This window comes from Mustela nigripes, chromosome 12, assembly GCF_022355385.1.
Source record: "Mustela nigripes isolate SB6536 chromosome 12, MUSNIG.SB6536, whole genome shotgun sequence".
Lineage (NCBI taxonomy): Eukaryota > Metazoa > Chordata > Mammalia > Carnivora > Mustelidae > Mustela > Mustela nigripes.
In genome coordinates this window covers 86,155,163-86,171,082 of record NC_081568.1, presented here as the reverse complement: position 1 = coordinate 86,171,082, position 15,920 = coordinate 86,155,163, and the positions used below count along the sequence as shown (strand labels likewise).

At 34.9% G+C, this 15,920-nt stretch overlaps 1 protein-coding gene across 2 annotated transcripts in view; it reads right to left on the bottom strand.

The window, feature by feature from the left end:
* Positions 1 to 15,920, bottom strand: part of GPBP1 (GC-rich promoter binding protein 1) — a 76,070-nt gene that overhangs the window by 3,513 nt on the left and 56,637 nt on the right. For both annotated transcript variants that reach the window (XM_059417903.1, XM_059417904.1), the window contains 5 exons: positions 12,591 to 12,775; positions 11,856 to 11,996; positions 10,366 to 10,533; positions 9,524 to 9,711; positions 3,066 to 3,168 (listed from right to left, as the gene is read on the bottom strand). In XM_059417903.1, the coding sequence (XP_059273886.1) occupies positions 3,066 to 3,168; positions 9,524 to 9,711; positions 10,366 to 10,533; positions 11,856 to 11,996; positions 12,591 to 12,775 (785 nt within the window). The remainder of the gene's footprint in view (positions 1 to 3,065; positions 3,169 to 9,523; positions 9,712 to 10,365; positions 10,534 to 11,855; positions 11,997 to 12,590; positions 12,776 to 15,920) is intronic.

Sequence of the window (15,920 nt, the reverse complement as noted above, 5' to 3'; positions counted from 1 at the left end):
CTCTGTAGGATTTTATCTACCTGCCCAGTTATCATGAAAGTGAAAGCCAACTCTCTTTGTCAGATAAATATTGATGTTCTTTGGAATTACTACCTTATGGTAATGGTACCTGGTGGCTTTCTCTTGATGGCTTTCACCAGATTCAGCAGTGTTTAAACAGATTCACAAACTGATAAATCCATACAGTAAACTACTATTCACCAAACATGGATGATTTTCAAAAGGATAAAAGCAGCCAAATCTAAAACTACACAGTACTTGGTTCAATTACTGAAACATTCCAGAGACATATGGTGACAAAAACAAATCAATGTCTGTCAAGGACTATAGCTGGGAGTAGAAGAATTGAATGCCAGGGGGGATGATTGTTATACATCTGTCATCTGTCAAAACTCATCCCACAGTGCACTTAAAGTCAACGTTTTTATGTAAAATATTAAGTATAAAACACAAGACCAAAAAAAAAAAAAAAAGACCCCTTAAAACTACTACACATCATTAACTTCACAACCATGTTATGAAAAATAACATGAGGCACTAAGAACTTCTGAATATAAAATTTAATCTGGGAAGAAATGTAAAATGGGAGAAGAAGTAAAATTATCTGTTCACAGATGACATGACCTTAATACGTAGAACACTCTGAAGATTCCACATATTAAGAACAAATATAGCAAAGTTGCACACTTATGATCAACACACAAAAGTCAGTTGTGCTTCCTTAACAATGAATAATCCGAAAAGGAAAGAAGAAAACAATTCTATTTACCACTGTATTAAAAGAATAAACACTTAGAAATAAATATAAGGAATAAACAACCAAAAAAGGCCAAAAATTTCTACAATGCAAACTATAAATCACTGCTGCAAATACTTAAAGAACACCAACATATGTAAAGACAGTCCATACTCCTGGACTGTGACTATTACATCCAAAGCAATCCACAGAATAAATGCAATCCCTACCAAAATCTCAAAGGTATTTTCTGCAGAAGTAGAAAAACCAATCCTAAAATTCATATGGAATCTCAAGGGTTTCCAAATAGCCAAAATAATCTTTAAAAACAACAACTAAGGGGCGCCTGGGTGGCTCAGTGGGTTAAAGCCTCTGCCTTCAGCTCAGGTCATGATCCCAGCTGGGATCGAGCCCCGAATCGGCTCTCTGCTCAGCAGGGAAACTGCTTCCTCCTCTCTCTCTGCCTGCTTCTCTGCCTACTTGTGATGTCTGTCTGTCAAATAAATAAAATCTTTAAAAAAACAAACAAACAAACAAACAATAACGACAACAACAACTAAATTGGAACTTTCATTCTTCCTGGTTTCTAAACTTATTTCAGAGGTGAAGTCATCAAGACAATGTGGTACTGGCCAAAAAAATAAAAATAAAAAATAAAAAAATAAATCACACAGAAAAGACCAGTGGAATACAAAACCCAGAAATAAACCCTTTCATTTATGGTTGATCCCTTAACAATACAAGGGTTAGGGGCACCAACATGCCCCCTTCACTCCATGCAGTCAAAAATCCATGCATTACTTTGGACTTCCCCCAAATTTAACTACTAACAGTCTGCTGTTGACTAGGAAGCCTTATAGATAACAGAAAGCAATTAATATATATTTTCTATGTTATATTTATTATATACAGCATTCTTAAAGGTAAAAAGTGAAAATGTTAAGACGATTGTAAGAGATAATACATGTACAGTACTGGAAAATATCGGCATCTAAGTAGACTCATGCAACTGAAATCTGTATTCTTCAAGAAGAAACTGCATACTCAAATGATTTTTGACAAAGTTTTGACAGATACATCCACAAGAATGAAGGCAGATCCTTACAACACAAACAAAACTAACACAAATGGATCAAAGACTTAAACCTAAGAATCAAAACTATCTATCACAGATTTAAGAAACGACAGGGGAGGAGCGCCTGGGTGGCTCAGTGGGTTAAAGCCTCTGCCTTCAGTTCAGGTCATGATCTCAGGGTCCTGGGATCGAGCCCCACATCGGGCTCTCTGCTTAGCGAGGAGCCAGCTTCCTCCTTTCTCTCTCTGCCTATCAAATAAATAAATAAAATCTTAAAAAAAAAATGAAAACACAGGGGAAAAAAGATTCAGGACATTCAGTGTGGTATGGATTTCTGTAATAAGACAGTGAAAGTAGGGGGAACTAAGGAATAAAATCGATAAACAGGACCCCATCAAAAATTTAAAACTTTTATGCATCAAAGAATATAATCAAGAGAGTAAAAAGACTATTTATGGAATGTGAAAAAGTATTTGTAAATCATGTAGAAACAGGAGTTAAAATCCACAATATATAAAGAAATACCACAACTCCACAAGAACCTGATTAAAAATGGTCAAAGTACCTGAATACATATTTCTCCAAAGAGGTACACAAATGGCCAGTAAGTACAAGCAAAGATTCTCAACATCACTATTAACCAATACTGAAGTGCAAATTAAAACCACAGTGAGATACCTACTTGGCAATCATTAGTATAGCTCCTATCAAACAGATAAGGTAAGGTAAGGTAAGGTAAGGTAAGGTAAGGTAAGATAAATTCTTGAGCATCACTGGTGGGTATATAAAATGGTGCAGCTTCTGTGGAAAAATGGTTATGGGTGGTTCCTCAAAAAGTTAAACACAGATGACCACATGGTCCAGCAATTCCAATTCTATCAAACATTTCCTAATACTCTTTCAAAAAGGAGACTGGAAACAAAAAGATGTTTCAGAACTTGAAATATTCTTATGCAAGGAAAAGGATAAAAGATGAAGCAATACTTGGAAAGCTACTGATGCTTTTTACTTATCCCCACATATTTAAACAAAAAAAGTCAGAAACATGACAAATCACAGACATATTATTTATATTAATTCCTAAGCACTGCAGACTGGTTTAAAACAAAGGCAATTCCAACATATATTGTGGTGTCTAATAAATTCCCAAATAGAAAGGTATAAAACCCCCCTTCCCTTAAAAAATGCTTAATATGTTGTTCTGATTAAGGAAAGGCAATGTAAAGTGAACTTGTATGATACAGGTCTTCTCACCTGTTCACTAATAACTTGGAATTCTCTCATTTCATCCTCAGTTAAGGGAGCACATGTTTCATCATTCTCACTGTCTTCTTGCCAGCCCATCTCCTTTAACAATCTGAAAAGGTAGGGAAATAGGTAAATTTAATTTAGAGCTTCACCCAGTAGGATACTACCATTTACACTGTGTGCAAGAAAACACCATCCATATCCATTATAAAAAGTCCTCGAGACACATAAACACACTCTTTTACTCTATGCTTTCAATCTTTCTGAAAATGAGCAACTAAGATTAAAGCCCAAAAAACTGTGTTAATTAAGATTTAGAATGAACTGTGCAACTGCTTTAAACTTTGTCAGAGGTTCTCCAAGCTGGAAATTTGCAGAAGGGTGTCTAGCTCAGAAACTAAAATAAAAAACTGCTAAAAATGTAAACTAAAAGTAAAAGCAATATTTATCCTGGTTTTCTTTAATATTCCCACAGTCTATCATATTCTTAGCTACTCATTTTTTTTTAAGATTTTATTTATTTATTTGACAGAGATCACAAGTAGACAGAGGCGGGGGGGGGGGGGGCAGGCTCCCTGCTGAGCAGAGAGTCTGAGGCAGGGCTCAATCCCAGGACCCTGGGATCATGACCTGAAAGGAAAGCAGAGGCTTTACCCCACTGAGCTTCCCAGGTGCCCCCACATTACGTTTTTTGCTTTGAACAACTGAGCTATCTTATCCCCACCTTACATTTTACAGTGTATTTACCTGTTGATATTACCTCTCAGGTGTATGCCAGTCATCAACCTCAACACATATTTCAGTGTGAAAGGGGCATTGTGTTCTATAGTAACAGAAAGACCACTTTTTTAAAAGCTCTTAACTAGGATCTAAGTAAATGAAATAAATAATATGGCAATTCTGTTTTCTTTCCAATTTTTAAGAGAATACCTCCATCTTAGGCACAGAGAGTCTAAGAAAAAAAAAAAATCATTAGCAGGGACCAATGACTTTTCTCCAGTCAGACAAATATGAAAATCATAGTCACAGCTGATGCATTTGACTTAACTATTTCAAAGTTTGTTTCTTATACAGCTACATATATTGTATTGGTCTGTCTGTATTAGTTTTTTAATAATTATCTCTCTTCAAATAAATAAATAAGGGGCACCTTTAAGGGGCACCTGGGTGGCTCAGTGGGTTAAGCCTCTGCCATTGGCTCAGATCATGATCTCAGGGTCCTGGGATAGAGCCCCACATCTGGCTCTCTGCTCAGCGGGACGTGCTTCTCCCCCCACCCCCCACCTGCCTCTCTGCCTACTTGTGACCTCACTCTCTGTGTCAAATAAATAAATAAAATCTTTAAAAAACCAATTATCTCTTTTACGTATTTGTTATTCCATTCATACCTACTCAACTTTCAACTTGAGCCTGCAACAAAGGTCTTGTACCTTTTCAATAATCTCACAGAATATCAGTGCTCAGAGAATCTGAATAAAATTTAATATAACATCCATATTTTACATATAAAGAATCAAGACAATATAGTAAAATAACTGGCTTACTTGATGGCAAAGGAGCAAAGAGAATTCTGGTTTCCTCCTTCCAAGTTAGTTTATATTGCACCAAACCCTCTAGACCAAAATGTCACAAAATCACTGTCAATTATACTATTTCTCTCATTCTTTTTAATCGTTTAACACTTTTTTTTTCCAACAGTGTCTTCACTCTTCAACTCAGATGACTTCTTATGGAATGGCATTTCCATTCCCAATGTCACCTAGTTCAGAGCCTACAGATCTAGATAGGTAAAACAATCTAACTGCTTTTGCTAGATCCTTTAGTTAACTGCAAGTTTACTGAACAATAATGCAAATGAAACAAATTATTTCAAATTGTATAAAAGACAAGCATACCTAAATGTCCAATCTCACACATTTCCCCTCCCTTCCAGTGGGTATAACTGTTAACTTTCTGGAATAGCTTTCAAAACAAATACTTTGCTCCACAGTTAGTAATATACTGTGATAGTGATCTGGACACCTTTGCTTTTTCAAACTATTACCAAGTCACCCATACACCACCTTACACTTTCATAATACTCTGCTGAGTGTTTCCAATTGCTTTCCACTTCCTAAAGAACAAACTCCTTAACACCAATGACCACAAATTCACATTTCTTACATTTGAAAAAACATAGGTTTAGAAGCAGAGGACTTGGGTCACAATTCCTACTCTATCATAAACAGGTACAGAAGCCACTTCTCTGAGCTATTTCTTCATCTCAAGCAATAAAGAAGCTGGAATAGATCTCTAAGGCCCTGGCTCTTCAATTTCATTCTAATTCCATTAAGGACTACACACTCCCTCAAGATAGCTCACTCACTGGCCCTAAACAAACCAGGTATGTATTTAACTCTAAATATCCATTTCACACCCTCATTGTCCTAGTAATGTCTCACCTTTAAAGATTTAGCTCTTAATTACTCTGACTGGTACTAAAGTCAGGAGATCATCCCAAACTCCCTTGAATTTCTTTGGCACTCATTTGATGCTTTCAACAACTATCCCCCACCCTTAACGTTCACGCTATCCTATGATGATGATATACTGAAACCTGACAACAAAACTAGGTTTGTAATATTTTATGTTTCATGTATTTTTCATTTTATATTTTAGATTATACATATGAACAAAGAATTGTCATCCTTGAAAACTATATCACTGACACCTGCTTCATTAAATTCATCCAATGTTAAGTACTTAATATGCACATAACTTAAGAATCACAAAGTTCATAGGAAATCTGAAGCCATAGAGAAGAAATACCACTCCATTTTCAGAGAAATAAAACCCAAAATCTAAAAGAAGGCATTACCTTTGCTACCTCAAAAAAACAATGTATTAATGTAGAACACTTACACTATACAAAGCAGAAAGAAAACTCATGGTAAGAAATTTAAATTAAAATGGTTATGTCCTCTTTTTATTGACTTGGAATCCTTTTTAGCATGTGCAACATTAAATATAAAGTTTTTTTAAAAGATATATATACACACACACATATATGTGTGTGTGTATATATACATGTGTGTGTGTGTGTGTTCAGGTAGTCAACACTGATAATCTCTTCATGTAGCATGGGTTCCTCACCAACCCTCCTAGAGTTTATTCCAATTTTAGATCTCTTCTTCTTGGCTCTATTTGGCTTAGTTCCTCAATTCTATTCTATTTTCTCCCGTTAGTAGTCAGCAGAAGACCAAAATCTGTCGAGGTATGGTTTTGACAAGTCTGTCTTCCCTGTACCTCCATGAACCAAAGAAGAAACGACCGAAACACTTTTTACACTATGTCTGCAGATGAAGAATTAACAACACTAAATCATTCATTATTGGTATTGGGGTCATAAGAGTACTTTCTAAGTAACTGTGACTCAACCTTCTTTTGCTAGAAAATACTGAAGGCAAATACGAAACAAAAAGGTCCTAACTTTCAACTTTACTATTAAGTTTCAACTTTTATTACAGCCTTAACAGTTTCTACAAGTAGGTAATTTATCTTTATTCTTTTATTGCCTATATGCTGTATCTCCCTAAAAGAGAACTCATCTTTTACTATCATTAGAACATCTGGTTTGTACACTTCTGCACAAGACTTGTTCTCTTCTATCAACTGTCTGACTAGAAATATTTAAATGACTACTGGTGAGAATGGGAACTGGAAAACGTATCTTTGGGTACTAGCATGGCAGAATCTGATTATTTTAATTATGTGTGCCATTTGACCAATCAACTTCATTCCTAGTAGTCTGTTTTATAAACACACTTACATAAATGTTTAAGGATATAAATACAAGGATGTTCATATGGGTACTAGCTCACTGCAAAAATCGACAAGGGTCTTGATCTCACCGCCCTGAAATCATGACCTGAGCCAAAATCAAGAGTTGGGACACTGAACCAACTGAGGCACCCAGGTGGCTCACACAAACACTACTTGTAAAAAAAAAAAAAAAAAAAAAAAGAGAGAGAGACACAGGGAAGGATCCCTGTTCAGTAGATAAATAGTTTTCATGAATTATATCCATACTACAGAAGAGCAGCTTCAAAGGAGGTATACAATATTTCTATTAGAAAAATACTAAAATGTCTATTTATGCCTATCTTTTTTAAAAGGAATTAAGGTTTGCTAGTTTTTGCACATATGACACTGCAGCCAGCATTCAGCCTACAGTAAGAGTCACAAATCTCATGAGGTAAAGAAATCCTACCCTTTGGGCGGAAATAAAAAGTATGGTTACTGATCCATTCATTAGACTAAATGCAGAGTAACAAAATATAGTTGCCCACACAACTAAATTTAAAGATACTACCTAGTTAAGTTAGCTTACAACTAATCTAGTTAAATTAACTCTCATCAAATGGGCATTCACGTTTATCATACACCCAATAAATTATTTTAGGTAAAAGGAAGCCCAAATTAGTATAGGAGGATTACAAAATTAAAACAAATGCCTGTATTCTCAAACACAATAGTTATAGCCACATTGAAAAAGAGCAAGACATAATCTGGTAAAGGGGAACAAAAACCATCATAGAAATTAAAAATAATGTATGAATTGGGCCAGAAAGACAAACATATAAAGGGGTCTTTAATATAAATTTTTAAAAATTATTCCACAGTAGGTATAGCCTACATACCCACTGTCTTAGAATTAAAAGAAGTTCTAAAAGAAATAACACCTAACTAAACAGAAAGTCAAGTCAACCACAGAGACTGTTAAGAAGTATCACTCCACACTGAGCCTGGTCCTAAAGAACATTTAAAAAAAAAAAAACCAAGAACACAAACGGAGAGCAGCCAGCAGAGGAAGAAGCAGGTTCCCCTCTGAGCAATGAGCCAAAGGTTTATTCCAAGACCACATGAAGAGTAAATCATTTCTACCAAAATACTGCTCTTAATTTTAGAATCATGGGAAGAAAAAAACATAAAAGTTCACTCTAGACTTTAATACTCTTCAATTCTTAGACTAACTCACTTAAGGGTTACCCATTTAAAAACTGTTTTAAGAATATAATAACAGGGGCGCCTGGGTGGCTCAGTGGGTTAAGCCGCTGCCTTCGGCTCAGGTCAAGATCTCAGGGTCCTGGGATCGAGTCCCACATCGGGCTCTCTGCTCAGCGGGGAGCCTGCTTCCTCCTCTCTGCCTACTTGTGATCTCTCTCTGTCAAATAAATGAATAAAATCTTTAAAAAAAAAAAAAAAGAATATAACAACAGAAGCACAAAGTGCTCTTGAAAGTTTGCAATAAAAAATAAATCACATATTGAGACAACTAGATATCCACATGGAAAAAGATTAAGTTGGACCCCTACACCTCACATCATGCACAAAACATGCAAAAAAAAATAAAATGGGGAACGCTGATAAAAATGATTCATCAAAGGTTAAATGTTTTGCATTTCAAAAGACACCACTGAAAAAGTGAAAAAACAACTCAGAATGGGAAAAAATTCTACAAATTATGTATGATTAAGGACTTGTATTCAAAATATACACAGAAGTTTTACACATGTCAATAATAAGACATATAATACAATTTAATAATGGGCAAAGAATTTCAACAGATATATCTTCACAGAAGACATACAAATGGCTAATAAGAACATGAAGATACTCAACAGTCAACACTAATTTTTAAGGGAAATGCATTATTAAAAACCACAAAAAGATACCACTTCATATCCATTAGAATGGCTTAATCAAAGACAGATGGTAACAGATGTTGGTCAAAATATGCAGAAACTGGAACCTTGATATATTGTTGATGATAATGTAAAATGGTACAGCCATTTTGGAAAATAGCTTGGGAGTCTCAAAATGAAGCGCTTATGTCCTAGCAATTCTACTCCTGATATCCACCCACCCAAAGAATCAAAAACATGTCCAAACAAAAAGTTGTACATAAATGATCCTATAGTAGCATTATCCAGAATACTCACCAAATACAAACAACTCAATACCCATCAAAACTGAAGAAAATGTCATAGAGCCATACAGTGTACTGTTAATAAAGACACACAAAGTAGTGACACATGCTACAACATGAATTTGAAAGCTTATGCTAAGTGAATGAAAGAAGCCAGACATAAAACACCAAATATATGGTTCTATTTATATAAAATATCCAGCAAAGGCAAATCTATAAAGAAAATAGACTAGTAGTTGCCTAGGACATAGAGGAAAAGGGAGAAATGCAATTGAGCACAGGTTTTTCTTTTAGGGGAGACAGAAATATAAAATCAGAATGTGATGACAGTTCCACAGCTCTGAATACACCAAAAACCTTAACTGTACACTTAAAATGAGGGAAATTTGTGGTAAACAGCCCAATGAAACTGTTAAATAAATTACAACATTTCTATACTAAACTCAAAATCCTGGATGTAAAACATGCAGAGAAAAAAGTAAAAATGAATACTAACCTGTGTTCTGCCTCAAGTGAACTGGAAAGAACATCAGTTTGTGGAAAGGTAGAAGACCGAATGATCTGCTGGGAAATTACAGAGGCATTGCCATTCTCCTGTGGAATTTCATTTTCATCAAAGTTTCGATTTATGTCCCTTTCTTGGTGAGTACTATTGCTGTTATGCAAATTAAATGAATCATCATCCTGATTTTTAGGGAGTTAAAAAAAAAAGAATGAGTTAGAAAATACAGCTGTTGAAACTTTAATAGATTTTGGTTAGATTTCCAGATATAATACATAAGTATTATAATCATTAAATTTAGGAGAACTTCTCAGAAGATATAAAACTAAGCTGCGAAGGATACCCACAGTTTTCTGACTCTATGTCTTCACTTTATTCAACAAAGGCAAATACAAAGGATGAAGGTAGGCAAGACAGACAACAAAGAAAACATTTTTGCACAGAACAATAGAATGATAAAAAGCTATTTCAGAAAAGAAGTCATTCTTTTTTTTTTTTTTAAGATTTTATTTATTTATTTGACAGAGAGATCACAGGTAGGCTGAGCAGCAGGCAGAGAGAGACAGGGAAGCAGGCTCCCCAACTGAGCAGAGAGCCCGATGTGGGGCTCAATCCCAGGACCCTGAGATCATGACCCAAGCCAAAGGCAGAGGCTTAACCCACTGAGCCACCCAAGCGCCCCAAAGAAGTCATTCTTTATATAAATAGTAAACTAGCCTTGCTTTCAGGGAGATGACCATTTTGATTAAAGTTTGTTCAAAGGTCTTCAATGATATCTGCCCAAATATTTCAATGACATGTTAATGTCAAACAGAGAGTTACTGCTAATTCAATACCTTCTCTGAGCCAGCATGACTTTCATCTTCATGCTCCTCTTCTACTCTGTCCCTTTTCAATGCTTTCAAAAATTCACTCTTCTTATCAGTGCGCATACGTGTCAGTTTGGTTAGACGAGGCTGCTGATTAAGTTTGTCAACAGGTGAAGAGGAATTTGAGCGATTACACTAAGAAAAAAATATAGAAATATTAATAAATATATAGACAATATCAATAACTACAATTTCCTATTTCACCCTATTCACAATACAAAATTGATTTTAAAGTCTATTTTTCTCTATCCCTGTTTTATTTATCCCACTGAATGAGTAAACAAAAGAACCTTCTTCAAAAAAAAAAAAAATCTTTTTCTTATCCCATAAAACAATTAAGGTCTGATATTACTAACAACTATTATTCTAAATTAAAAGCTTAAATATAATTTTAATAAAACAAAACCCAAACCTATTTAAATATGCCCATATACCTGGTTTTTAAATCTGTGTTCCACAGAGTTCTAAGGTTCTAGTAACTCCAATAAAATCTATTTTATAATTATTTACAAAGAGATACACACAGTTTATCAGGTAGGATTTCACCAAGGAAAATGTTTGCGGTAGGAGAGGAGGGAGGTGGAGAGGGACATGCACTGGAGTTCTTTGTTTTTGGTGTTTTGTTTTAACAGTGGAATACAACAGAAAATAGGATGTTAAAATCTCTGTGACACAGAGATTTTTAGCCAAGGAAAACTACCGTAATGCCTGTTGGCAATAATGTCCACAGACCATAAGGAATCTATTACCAGCTGAGAATGCTGGTCCTCTCATTCTAGTTCTAAATTTCTGAATTTACTGGTTTACTAAAAACCAGTAAATGAAAACCAGTAAATGATAGGCTTCGATGTTCCAATACAGTACATAGAGCAATTTACAGTGGAGCAACATAGAAACAAATGATTAGTGAACTAATCGAGGAAGTGCCTGGTCTAGAAGCTTCAGAAACTTGGTCAAATGACAGAGATACTTAAGCTACTTGGCATTCAAAGTCCCTAAAATATGCATCTTTCTCTTCCTCTTCTGTCTGGCCCCTTGAGTGTTAACATTAATAAAATGTCCATCATCCCTGAAATATTATATGATACAAATCCTCATTTTCAGTCAAGATTCAATCTTACAGCATAGCATTAACTATCACAAACGTCAAAATTCAAATTGTCATAATTATTTTAAAAATCTGCGCTTGTGGCTGATGGTTAAGTGGGCATTTCATTGTATTATTTTCCCTACATTTCAGGATACTTGTGAAATTTGTTTTAAAATATTTGAATTATTCCTACTTAAAAGTGCAAAAACAACTAGCGCAGAGCAAAGTATCTGAACCAAGTCTTCCGAAAGAGCGGAAAAAATCTCATTTTAATGTATTCATTTAATGAATCTATACCTTCTGTCCACTATTAATTATCATGATTAAAATATGCTGCATTCCTCGGGAATAATTTCAGATGACATACCTCTTTCACTGAAGTTGTTGATGGACTAAAATTCTTGGCAGCTGATTTAAAAGCATTGAAGTTGCCAACGCCATATGTAGGCTCATGAGGGTAAGAAGTCCCAACTTTATTTTCTTTAGTTTGGCTTTTCCATTGTGCAGGCTAAAGAAAAACATACAAACATTAATGTGTTTCAAAAACAGCTTTGAGAACAACAAAGTGAACCCTATAAAAAAAAATGACTACATGCAACTCATAAAACAATTATTTTCATATTACATCTTAATCATTCCTACATATTTCTCTTTTATCTTTTTCTGCAAATAAAACCAAAGCCTGGCATTCAGATAAAAACATCCGGCTGCACTGCTATTTTTTCAGTTTTATTAACCTCAAGTTAGGTTTGCTTTGTCTATTATCAATAAAATACAAGTGGAAGCACAAAAAACCCTAAAACTAAACATCAAGGAAACAGCACTATACATTATTAAGTACAAGTCACAGATTTATCTGGCAACACAAAATTTTAGATTTCATTTACTACTAATGAAACAAGAAACATATACATGGACAAACACACACACCATTTAAAAGGTAACTAAAATTAATGACACACAATGAGCCAACTCTTTTTACCTGAAGTAAGCACCCCACCAACCACCCCCTCACTTTGGTGTAAAATTTTTAACATTCTTTTCCTAAAGTAACTCAACTGGTACCAACTTAAAACTTGCATTTTAACAATTCAGAACTTACTTTTGTAGGTGGAGCAGCAGGTTTAGGGACTAAGCCTTTATAAACACTTGGACCAGTCCCGTTCTTAACTGGTTGTGACTGAAGATTTCCTACCACTGGGAATCCAGATAGCTGTAAGTCTTTTGTATTACCTTTCTTAATGACCAGCATCCTTGGAGCTCTAGATTTAGGATTCGGAGGATATTCTGCATAAATAAAGCACGAGCAAGAGTTACACACATAAAATTAAACCACCAAAAAAACAACATATTCCAAACCTTGATTATATTTAGAAATAATAGCTGCTGCCTGGGTGAAATAATTAAGCTAAATAAGTATAAGCTATATTCCTGTTTCAGAAATAAAGCTATAACATAATCAAACAGAATATAGCAAGAATTGAGCAATGTCAAGTAACATGATTTCAGCTCAAGAGTGGCCTCAAATGTTAACTATGACTAAACCAAGATTAACGTACATTCTAACATATTTTAAATTTTTTAAATGCAAATTTCACCCTAGTTGCACCTAAGATTTGGGAGATAAAGTACATTTTATTTTGCCTTCTCTATTTTAAAAAGACATTTTTCCTAATTCCTTCTCATTCTCATCTCATCATATAAGTCATTATCAATAAGCAAGGAACTATAGTCCCTCTATTTCTAAATGTCTACTAATGTTATGGCTAACAGAAAACAGAATTCTATTTTCACAATACTAAGTCATTCAAATATTTATTGGCCACCTAACTACAATGAAGGTATTACGCAAAAGTTACAGGGCAATGAATGCAATCCTTCTGAAGCTAGTACTAGGGAAAATAGCTGCTAACTCAAACCTTTTTCTCAAGAAAACTGCAGCTGTTAAAATATGAAAGACTGCCCACAAAGTTTAGTTTATACATACCCCTAGAGTTCAGTTAGTGTAGGTATTACATGTGAGCATGTTCACAATTACTGTGGTGAAGTATGTCTTTCCTCCCTTAGAAAAATTCTCAAAGTATCAGTTTCATAGTTGGAGAGCTTAGAGTAAAAGAATGAATTTAAGGGGAGAAACCTGAGAAAATCTAAATCAAAATTAGCATAATATATTAAGTAAGACAGATCCTGTGAGATGTTGAGTTGCCTACATGTTTGTGAGGATACCCAACCTCAAACTAAACCAAACTTCCTACTAAATTACCTCAAAAATTAAACTACAAAGGGATCAGTAAGGACACAAAGATCCTCTCAAAGCTCATGTGAGGCTTCAAACTCCTCAAAATATACAGATGGTATGATACTTCATTTATTTTAATGGTTAAGTACAAAAGAACAAGGACCAAAAGCAAAGAGCAAATCTTCCCATAGGTTAAACACATGGCTCACCTACTAAGGCAAACATTCCAACTTCTCGGAGGCCTTTAAAGGCCTAAGAAATAAAGGCTAAGAAAGAAATCTTCAGGCACACAACACAGAAATTAACTCAGCAATATATAACTTTTCTAAAGAACATACACAAGGCAACAAAACATAAATTAAGAATATAGATCTCAAACACGTGAATCCAGAATGCCAGAAATAACACTAAACAATTTAAATTTTGCAATTATTGCTTCTGGTAAATACATGATGACAGTGTGAATTAAACTGTTTTAAAAAAAAAGATTACTTAAATTAGCAAAACTTAAAATTCAAATTTAGGAGAAATTCTTAACAGCCTGGTACTCAAACTCTAAATTAAATTAAATTTGGGGGGTGCCTGGGTGGTTCAGTGGATTAAGCCTCTGCCTTTGGCCCAGGTCATGATCCCAGGGTCCTGGGATCCAGCCCGCATTGGGCTCTCTGCTCAGCAGGGATCCTGCTCCTCACCCCTCCCCCCCCCCCCCCCCCGCCTGCCTCTCTGCCTACTTGTGATCTCGGTCTGTCAAATAAACAAATAAAATCTTTAAATTAATTAATTAATTAATCTCAGAATCAGATATGAATGGTGCTAGAAAATGCAAAAGGTATGAAAGTTTCCAAGATCTTAAAGAAATTCAAGTGTTAAAGCAAAGGACACTTCTATCAGTATACCGCAAATAAAAAAATTCAAACATGCTGAAAAGCACTTCCAGTTTAATATGGCCTATTAAGGACACATTTCTCTTCTTTACCTTGTAAACAGGTCCTTATGTTAATATTACTATAATGAAGGAAGATAACAAATACAAAAGGAAAAGGGTCATCTGCAAGGGGTGATGTCAACCTACACTTCCACAGAAATAAGTAAAGAAAAAAACTTTAGAGTATCCACAACAGAACCTAAATGCTGAAGATGGGACTAATCAACCTTACAAAATCTTGGATTATAAACAGGACTTGAAAAAACCATCATGGCAGAAGTGAAAAATTTGTTCAAAGATCAATTGCTAATAAAAGATCCCTACTAAGGAAAACCTAAACAATATACCACAGGAAGAAGGAAAATGATCCCATATGGAAGGCTGAATGTTCAAGGGGAAAAATAATTTTGTGCATAAATAATTAAAATTAAAAGGTCTAAGAGAAAGAGAATAGATAAGCTAACAGGTATATTATCTTTAAGCCTCAACGTAGTTCCTGACTACAAAATTCACTTTCCTAAATTTAGATTCTTACACATCTAGAGCAAGAAATATTCTGGATTCTTCCTCAAAAAGGCCTTCAGTGCAAAGGCAGAAGACACTATAAAAAAAAGAACGTGAAGGGATGCCTGACTGGCTTAGACAGTAGAGCGTGCAACTCTTGATCTCAAGAGTCCTGAGTTCAAGCCCCACATCAGGTGTGAAGCCTATTTAAGGGGGGAAAGGAGGAAGGAGAAGAAGAAAAGTGAAGCCTAAGAAATAAATCACAGAAGGCTAAGTAACAAAGTAAAAGATGATAAAGGTACCTAAAGGAAGATGATAGGATTTGGGAGGGAAAAGACATAGACACAGTGCTAATGCATTGATTGGGCATTCTTATTCAAATATTATAGTACAGGTTAAGAACTAGTACTTTGTACCAAATTTATAGAATCCTGCTCCAATCTTATGAACTCTCTCATCTATAAAATGAAAAACAGTTCCTATTATAGAGTTAACTGTGAAGTTTTTACAAAAATACTAGAAAAAATGTCCAAAAAAGTCAAATGCTATCCCATTACAATATGCTTCCAATTATATTTCAATGCTATATATCAAATTTTAGATTGATTTAACATTATGGAGAAAAACCGTGACAGAAATAAACATAATACAGACTAACTTGTGTCCTGTGCAATGGTCCTGAATAAAGAGAGCCTGACATTTAAAAACAAGAAAGTTGGGGTGCCTGGGTGGCTCAGTTAAGCACCCAACCCTTGATTTCAGTT